General features: G+C 51.4%; 1 protein-coding gene across 5 annotated transcripts in view; it reads right to left on the bottom strand.

The window, feature by feature from the left end:
- Positions 1-2,621: 2,621 nt before the first annotated feature.
- Positions 2,622-9,373, bottom strand: part of BRD4 (bromodomain containing 4) — a 95,318-nt gene continuing 88,566 nt past the window's right edge. For 4 of the 5 annotated variants that reach the window (XM_047776758.1, XM_047776759.1, XM_047776760.1 and 1 more), the window contains 5 exons: positions 5,484-5,858; positions 5,219-5,349; positions 4,873-5,078; positions 4,549-4,789; positions 2,622-4,228 (listed from right to left, as the gene is read on the bottom strand). In XM_047776758.1, the coding sequence (XP_047632714.1) occupies positions 4,160-4,228; positions 4,549-4,789; positions 4,873-5,078; positions 5,219-5,349; positions 5,484-5,858 (1,022 nt within the window). In that variant the 3' untranslated portion in view covers positions 2,622-4,159. The remainder of the gene's footprint in view (positions 4,229-4,548; positions 4,790-4,872; positions 5,079-5,218; positions 5,350-5,483; positions 5,859-9,373) is intronic. The other variant, XM_047776757.1, reaches the window with a different exon arrangement.

Raw genomic sequence — 9,373 nt, 5'->3', positions numbered from 1 at the left:
GGGTGGCGTGGGGTGTCGCCGTGGCCAAAGCATGCCTTGGGAGGCCCTGCCGTCGCCCTCTCTGGAGCTCCCCACCCGGGAGCGCGCGACCCTCCCCTCCGGCTGCGAGAGACCTGGCAGCACCTTCTCCAAGCCCTGGTTCCAACGGTGGTTCAGCCGCCTCGACCTCACGACAGCCTCCAGTTGGTCCAGCGGACCCGTCGGCCCGCCCCTGCACAGATGTGATTGGACAGAGGCGGTCATTGACTTATCAATCAGCGGTTGTAGACGCCGGGGCTCCGCGGGTGGCGGCAGCAGGCAGGAGACTGACTTCTAAAGGATATGCCTGAGCACCGAAGAACAGGGATGGTTGAGTCATTGGGACTCTGGCCAAAGAGGTAGCTGCGTAGGGCCAGGCGAGAAGTCTGGCAGGATACCTTCTTCCTCCTGTTTTGCAAACTTCCCCCAACATCCCGAAAATTTCAAGGTCATTCATCATTTAACCCTTACAACAACCATTAGTGTAGGTAGTATTATCACCTCCCTGTATTACGGTATAGATCACGAGCCTGAAATTCATTTGCCTAAAGCCTAATAGCTGGTTCAACAGCGATCAGAAATGAGAAAAGCAGCAGTCTTGGGCTCCACCTTTCCTTCCCCCTGGAGGCAGCCATTGGAAAGATTTTAGCTTTTTTCTGGGGGTTGGTTACCTAGCTACCTCTAAATGTGCTTATGTGGCTACTTCCTGATTTACCTATTTGGGGCATTATCCATTGACTGTATCACTGTCACCACCACTGCACAAGCATTTTCCATGTTTAGTTTTCATATTTCTTTTAAACACTTCACCTATTTTTCATCACTTCCCATTTTCCCTGACACTTAGCACTGTTAGCCTTACCTTGGTATTGTCAAGACTGCTAAACATTATACTTGTCCTAGGACCATAATTAAGCCCATGGGTCCTTACTTAAAGGGAAATAGTGGTTTACATGGTGCTGCCTCAGTAAACAATGCATGTCAGAGCTTAACACGTGTCTGTGATTACACTGCTCATACTGCACAAGTGTTTGCCCTGCACACTTACCACTTACCTTATTTTGCATGATTAGGCTGTATTGTGGCTTTGGTTTCATTTACATTTTCATCAAATCAATGGTCCAGCCACTTGATGATGCTGTATCCTGCCTGAGTACTCGAATCTGGCTGCAAGGTTTATGGGTGTGGAACTCCCTTCTTCCTCTGCTATAGAACACTGATTCCCATATTCCCCCTACACCCCCAGCTCTACCCTTAAAGAAAAAGACAGCAGTAGTCACAGGACAGTGATTTTATATTCAGTACAAATGTTTATTTTTGCAATGAGGACTGCACAACCCCCCCCCAAAAAAAACAAAAAACCCCCCCAAAAACAAACCCTTTAGTATATAAGTGAAAAGTCTACGAATTTCCTTCTACAAATGTCTAAAGTGTTTAATACAAGTCTCAGATTCACTGACATAATTATTGGCCAAGCAATCCGTGCATACAGTACAGTAGGGGCTTGTACACACCTCTTACTCTTGTATAGAACTAAGATTTCTAGTACTGTGGGAGGGATTGGGAAATGGCCAGAGAAATTAAATAGTAGATCCAAGTTCTAATTACAACTCAGTTAGAGAAACACCCATCAGGGAGGTGTGGAGAGGGCCATGGCAGTTAAATCTTTAGAAGGAAGGTGCAGACAAAACCATTTCTCCAGCTAAACAGTCAGACTTGGCCTGGGTAAGGTTCTGAACAAAACATGGAACAAAAATGAGAAGTGGGATGAGATGGAAGAAACCCCAAGGAACCAAAATGTAAGTTACACTTGAAGCAGCACTGGCTTATGAGGAAGTGTTGTGGGAGGGAAGGGAGGAGTGCATAGCAGGGGTGGGGCATGTCTCTGGCTGAAAGCCTTGAACTATACCATCAGCTAGGAGGTTTGGCAGATCCCAAACACAAGACAATAAAGGTCCTTTCTGGTCGAAAAATAAAGGGGGAATGTGGGTTAATAAACAGTGCTGGAAATGTTCCAATCACTTTGTGTCTTTGCATACGTATAAATGATATACTTTCAACTTACATCCTGGAGGCCACTCTTGGGTACTGCCCTTGCCCTGTGGCTGGGGTGTTTGTGTGTACAGGTGAGCACACAGGCAGGCCAGCAAGATGCCCACCTAATAGGCTTTTGCAGGCAGGAATGTATGTGCGTGTGTGCTTGGGGAGGGGTGGGGTGGGTGGAAGATCCTATTTGGGGGTACGTACACTTATTTAAGAATATCTGGTTAACCCTGAGCTTAAATGAAGGGAAGAGTTTGGTAGAGGCAGAAAGTGGGAGAAGTGGCTCAAGTCCTCTGGTGAGCAGTGGACCAGGATGGAGGAAGGGCTAAGGGGAAGAATACTGTCTGAAGTTTGGCCAGGTTCTGCTGATGCATGTCACCAACCTAGGCCAAGGTCCACAGGAAGAATGGGTACCAGGGATCCCAATCACATCTTCAGCTTGGGGAAACAGCTCCTGGTCCCTCGTGATAGTTCTTGTACAGAGGTGGTCTGGGGGGGCGCCCACGGGCCTAGCCTAGGCAATAGGTACTTCACAAAGAAATGTCAGGGAGACGCCAGCATTAAAAAAGAGAGATGTGTTTATTCCATGATCAGTACAGACCAAATGCATATTCACTGTATGAAAGTCAAACCAGTCAGTGACTCCAGAGTTTGGCCAACACTGAGGCACCAGCGTCGTGGTGTAGAGTGGGTTTTCATGGCACACGTAACCTCACCAAGGGCTCCAATTATAAAATTAAAAAAAACAGTGGGGGAAGGGGCAGCCAGTTGGTAGGGGCAGGCATGAGGCAGGGAGCCTCTGCTTCAGGGTGGCCTATTGCCTATGGCCCCTTGGCCCTTTCCTTTCCTGGTTTAAAAAAAAAAAACCAAAAAAAAAACTCAACATATTTGATATTAAAAAACAAAGAAGCCAACAAATTGGGGGGGGGGAAGAGAAAAAAGGCAAAAGAAAATGCATTTCTGGTTTTATAATTAAAAATAGACTAGTAAAGTTTGAAACAGTAAAATATAGCAGTTTTTTTTGTGTTTTGTATTTTTTTTTTGTGGGGCTTTTTTTTTGAGGTTTTTTTTTTTTTTTTTGAGTTTTTTTTTTTACACCAGTTTGGTGGAGTCACCAACAAACTTCAAACAAAGATATGCCAACTATGTTTCACTACACAGTACAGCCACGGTCACACACTACCCACAGCGCGGTGGCAGCCGCCGCTTAATGAGGAGACGATCACACCATTTTTTGAGATAAGCAGTGCCATTGTGTCTGGAGAAGAGAGAATTAAAAATAAAATAGAATCCAACAAAAAATATATATATAGGAAAAAAAAATAAAACAAAAAAAAAACACAAAAACCCAGAAACACAGGTGGGAAGGAACTGACTTTGGTTGGTGGCCTCACTCGCCGGGCGAGGCCGGCCCACACACGCGCGTGTGACAGTCACCTCGCTCCAGATTGCCATGGACACACACACACCTCCACGGCACTATTCCCTTTTGCACAAGCGAACACTTACAGAGAGCGGCTCTCGATTAAAGGCTTGTGGGGGGAGGGGAGGGGAGGGGTGGGGTCTGTTCAAGGCAAAGTCAGTGCCAGCAAGGGGGTAGGCCAGAGCCCTCACCGCTTCCAGCTCTTGCAGGCCTGCCCTGGTCTCCTGGGTGTGGGCAGGAGCAGCTGGGGTGTGGGGAAGGACTCCTGGCAGGCAGGACGTCACAAACGTCACGTTCTTGGGGACAGTAAACCAGTCACGGTGGTGGCAGCAACGATGTCCTGTGTATACTGTGTAGACATTTGGCGGAGAGAAGGGCCTCTGCCCCACACGCGGGGACTCAGGCTTGGGTCTGGCCAGCACTTGCCCATAGCGAGGTGTGCTCTGAGCCGACGTCCTGTGGGGGGTGGCGGGTAGCGGGACGTCCGGCTGGCTGTAAGGCAGACAGGCTCTGCGATCCTCAGCTGCCTATCAGGCCTGCCCCAGGCGTAGCATGCAGGAGGGCCAGGCCAGGAGACACCCCCTTGCCGCTGCTACTGCCTCCACCACTGCCCCTAACACTATGGAGAGTCAACGTTTTGCCAGAAAATCAAAGTCAGAAATCACCTAGGTGCTCTCAGAAAAGATTTTCTTCAAATATTGACAATAGATCACTCTGGAAATTCATGTCAATGGTAGCTGCCATCTGGAGAAGAGAGAAGGGAGGGAGTGAAACTTGGTGCCCTGTCTTTGCTGTGGCTCCAAACCCCCACCCCCATCCATCAGCATTGGCTATTTTCTCAGGGCCTACACTCCAGAACCTCCCAGCACCTCTGAAGCCCAGATGCCAGCATGGTGCAGACAAGAAGTCCTGTTCTGACTACCCACCCAATAGTTCTCTGCTTGCACCCCACCTCTTAGAATGTGAACGCCCCCTGCCCTCTCTGTATTCAGGGTCCCTTTTCTCAACTCCTCAAGGGTGGATGGACCTGCCCAGTGGTTCCCATCAGAGACCCACCAACTCACCGCTTCCCGGCGCCTTCGCTCCTGCTCCTGCTTTCGGGCCAACTCCCTCTGCTGGTCCAACATGGACTGGGGCTGGGAGCTCCGGGCCTGGGGGGCGGCGGCAGCGGCCACAGCAGCAGCCTGTTGTTGTTGCTGCTGCTGCTGCTCCTGTCGTTGCTGCTGCTGCTGCTGCTCCTGGCGCCGGCGGGCCTCCTCGTGGGCTCGCCTGGCCTGCTCCAGTGCATCCTCATCCTCTCGGCTCCTGAGCAGAGCAGGGTTTCTTGTCAGGATGGGGACCACTGTAAGCTCTGGGAGCCCCTGCACCAGCCAAGAGCCCTCACCCACCTCATGCGCTCCTGCCGAAGCCGTTCCTTCTCCTTCTCTGCATGCTCAGCTTGTGCCTTCAGGGCCTTCTCACGCTCCTCCTTTTCCCGGGCCGCCCGGCGGAACTGCTCAAAGCTGTCGCTTGATGACTTGGCTGTGGAGGACGGGGTGGTGGGATGCTTCTGCACAAGGCTAGCCCAGGAGCCCATGTTCTTGATTTTTAGATCCTGCGAGGCAGAGAGACCATAGGGACTGGTGAGGGACTCTGCTCAGGCTCCTCCAAAGAGGCCCAAAGTCCAAGGACACACATAACAAGGCATCTCCCTGGGGTGGGGGTGAGGAACACTCATGAATCCTCCGCTCCTACCTTTTTGGGTGCAACTGGTGTCTTCGGCTCCTGTTTCTGTTTGTCCTTGTCAGGGGCCCCTGGTGGGGGTGCATTCTGCTCAGGGGGCCGAATCACGGGCCTCCCAACATCCACGGGCTTCATCTCAGGCCCTGGAACACAAATAGTCCATGGGCCTGGGCCCAGCCCCCCCACAGTGGGGCACGGCTGACTGGCCCACAGAAAGCTCATATCCAATGCAGGCCTGGGGACCTCAAACTTGGCTGGGGGTGAAGAGGGCACTCACGCTGGGGCAGATGGACGGGGGCCTTGATGCTCTCCGGGTGCTTGGGGGGCTCCGGCCGCAGCGAGGGGCTGAAGGGTTCACTGCGGATGATGGGTGAGTGGATCTTCTCCTCCTTCACCACCACCAGGGGCTGGGGCTGGACCACAGAGGCCGCACGCAGCTCCTGGGATGGCACAGGTATGGCGGCCGGTGAGGCGGAGAGGTGCCCCTGGATCCGGCCCGTGCCTGTTTCTGGGGGCTGTGGCCCAGCCCTGCCCTTTACCTGCTTCTTAGGCTGGACATTTTGCTGGGGTGGTGACTGGTGGGTCAGGCTCTGGAACTGTGGCATCTGGGGGGAATGTATCATAAGCGGAGAGGGGGCTTCACGGAGGTGACCTAGGAGAGGGGACAAAGAGCTTATCAGTATGTCTGATACAGAGGCCAGGCCGTCCCAACCCAAGGGAAGCCTCACAACAGCTGAGCCCCTGGTATACTGGTCCTGTGCTTAGTGGGCAGCAGGGCTTTGTGGAGCCATGAGCTCAGTCCTGGTGTTTGATACTACTGTAACTGTTTCCATTAAGAAACTTTGAAAAGTACAAATATATATGATCCTAGATGGGGACTGAGCTTGAATACTTTTTAAAAGCTCTTTAGATGGTTCTGCGGTATGACCTGGGTTAAACAGAAGGTATGTTAATGACCCCAAAGAGCAGGCAGCATGGTTCCCAACTGTCCCCATGTGGCTTGGCCTGTCTGCCTGGACAGCCGCTTTGGGTCTAGGGCCAGATACCCAGGAAACTTCCTAAGACAACTCAGCCTGCAAAGCCCACACAAGAGGAGGAAGGATCCAACTGGCCTGCATTGCAGCAGAACTAGTAGAACAGGTATTGAAGTAGTTGTTCTTGGAGAAAGTGAGCCAGCCCACCCACCTTCATCCAATCAAAGGCTGGGGGTACCAGGCAGCCAGCACAGGGTAAGAGCCTGAAAAGAGCCCCTGGGAAGGGCTCATCAACCCAAACTTTTGGGAGTTCCCATCATGGCTCGACAGAAATGAATCTCACTGGCATCCACTGAGTATGCAGGTTTAATCCCTGGCCCCACTCAGTAGGTTAAGGATTTGGAATTGTTGTGAGCTGTGGTGTAGGTAGCAGACACGGCTTGGATCTGGTGATGCTGTGGCTGCAGTGTAGGCTGGCAGCAACAGCTGTGATTAGATGCCTAGCCTGGGAACCTCCATATGCGGCAGATGCAGCCCTAAAAAGACACCCCCCTCAAAACATTAGCCTGACACTTACACTCCACTGTTGAGGAAACAACCCCACATCATAGTGGGCCAACACCTCAGGACCGAGCAAGCTGGAAGAGCTGAGTTCTGTCCTGGACAATTCCACCACCTCAACCCCAGCATGTGCACACCCTCTTGTAAGAATCCCTGATCTCGGGAGTTCCTGTTGTGGCGCAGCAGAAACGAATCCGACTAGGAACCATGAGGTTGTGGGTTCGATCCCTAGCCTTGCTCAGTGGGTTAAGGATCAACCCCAGCATGTGCACACCCTCTTGTAAGAATCCCTGATCTCGGGAGTTCCTGTTGTGGCGCAGCAGAAACGAATCCGACTAGGAACCATGAGGTTGTGGGTTCGATCCCTAGCCTTGCTCAGTGGGTTAAGGATCCAGTGTTACTGCGAGCTGTGATATAGATCAAAGACACACTTGGATCCTGCCTTGCTGTGGCTGTGGTGCAGGACCGCAGCTGTAGCTCTGATAAGACCCCTAGCCTGGGAACCTCCATAATGCCACAGGTGTGGCCCTAAAAAGCCAAAAAAAAAAAAAAAAAAAAGAATCCCTGATCTGGTTGGTCAGCTCTGGCATGGAACAAGCTATATTTGCTCACAAAGAAAAACCACCTCTTGGGAGTTCCTGCTGTGGTACAGTGAGTTAAGGATCCAGCATTGTTACCAGAGCAGTTTGAGTAGCTGCTATGGCACAGGTTCAATCCCTGGCCTGGGAACTCCCACATGCCATGGATGTGGCCAAATAAAGGAAACCATCAAGAAAATTAAAACAACAACAACAACAAAAAAAACTCACTCAAAAAAATTAAAAAAAAAAAAAAAAAAAAAAAAAGAATCTTACTGCAGTGGCTTGGGTCACTCTGAGGCACGGGTTCAATCCCTGGCTGGGTGTAGTGGGTAAAAGGATCTGGCAGCTGCAGCTCATATTCAGTCCCTAGCCTGGGAACTTCTATATTGCATAGGTGGGAAAGCAAAAAAAAAAAAAAAAAAAAAAAAAAACCAACACAAAACCACCTAAGTGCAGCACCTATGCTCCTGAACAACCTAAGCTAAGATTCTGCATGCCAGCCTTTCCACTGACTTCCTCCAGGACTGCCTCCAGCTTCTGCCTGACAGCACTGACACCCTTGGGCCCTCCACAGGTTCTCTGGCCAGGGGCACTCCTTTTCCTGGGCATAGAACAGACCACAATATCCCTAGGTGTGGTGGACCCCCTCTTTAGAGCAAGGAGACTCTTAATCTTAAAAGGCAGAACAGCTGTTTGGAAATGGTGATGAGAACCCCTCTGTTCTGTGCCCAGGCTCCCAGCTCCGTGTGGCTGGTTTTGCTGGCCCTGGTCTGGGCCTGCCACCATTCATAAACATGTAACTACAACAGCCTCCTGTCTGGAACGGCTCCCTCAGGAGCAATCTGTTAAGGCTGACCTGGGCTATGGCAGGCTCTCAGGACTATGACCTGTAAGAATCTCCTGCCTGCTGGTGGCTTTATTATCTAGCAGCACCTAGAGGGGAGCCCAGTAGCTCTGGGGCAGTGCCTGCAAGCTGGCCAGGTGCCCAGGGATCTCTGCCAAGCTTCCTTAGACTCCAACAACTTGTGCTTTGGCTCAAAGCCCCTGGCTGGGCTCTAATGCACATCACTCACTGTGACCCATTCCAGGCCACAGGAGCTCAGGAGGAGATGGGCCTAGACACACTTGAAGCACAGGTAGCCAGAAAGGACCTGCTCTGTCCTGAGTGCTTACTCTTCCAAAGGCATCTCACACCTGCCTACCAATGGTCCCGACAGGGAAACCCAACCTTGCTCAAAAGTGGAAAACAAACACAACTGCATAGCTGCTAGGGACCAACACTGGTCCACCCCAGAGAGAACAGCCAGCTGTTCTCAGCTTGGTGCACAATCCGATTGGCACCTGGCAGCTTTTGCTGGGTTTAGGAGCAATCACAGCCTAAAGTCAACAGCCTTGTGGTTCAATGTGCAAGTGGCGCCCACTGCACATGCCCCCCCCCCCCCAAACCAGGCTGCATGATTATATACGTCAAGTCCTGGAACCTCAACTCTAATCCTCAGAACCATCTACCAGAACATTGCTCCATCATGGTCGGCCAGAACGGTTCAGTCACAGACACCTAAAAAACAAGCGCTCACGAAAGGGAAGAGGGCATGGCCTGCCCAATGCTGTTGTTGATGGAAAGCAGAGCCCGTTTCTGCAGGTTTCCAAACAGCCCTCACTGCCCAGACATGTTCTTAGCTCTGCCTAGACCTCATACCACACTGTTAAACTATCTCCTACTCATTTTCTGGTCACCTCCTCCAAGAAGCCTGACCCAACCCTGAGGAATGGAGCAGGTGCCTCCCCTGGGCTCCTGGCTTCCCCACATAGCAGGAATCTCATTGTAGTGTTAACACTTTTTTTTTTTTTTTTTTGCTTTTTAGGGCTGCACTTGTGGCATATGGAGGTTTCCAGGCTAGGGGTCTTATCAGAGGTACAGCTGCCAGCCTACACCATAGCCACAGCAAGGCAGGATCCGAGCCACATCTGTAACCTACACCACAGCTCACGGCAACACCAGATCCTTAACCCACAAAGCGAGGCCAGGGATCGAACCTGCAACCTCATGG

The sequence above is a fragment of the Phacochoerus africanus genome, chromosome 4 (genome assembly GCF_016906955.1).
Source record: "Phacochoerus africanus isolate WHEZ1 chromosome 4, ROS_Pafr_v1, whole genome shotgun sequence".
Lineage (NCBI taxonomy): Eukaryota > Metazoa > Chordata > Mammalia > Artiodactyla > Suidae > Phacochoerus > Phacochoerus africanus.
Note: the sequence above shows the minus strand (reverse complement) of the source record. Positions and strands in the feature narration are given on the sequence as shown.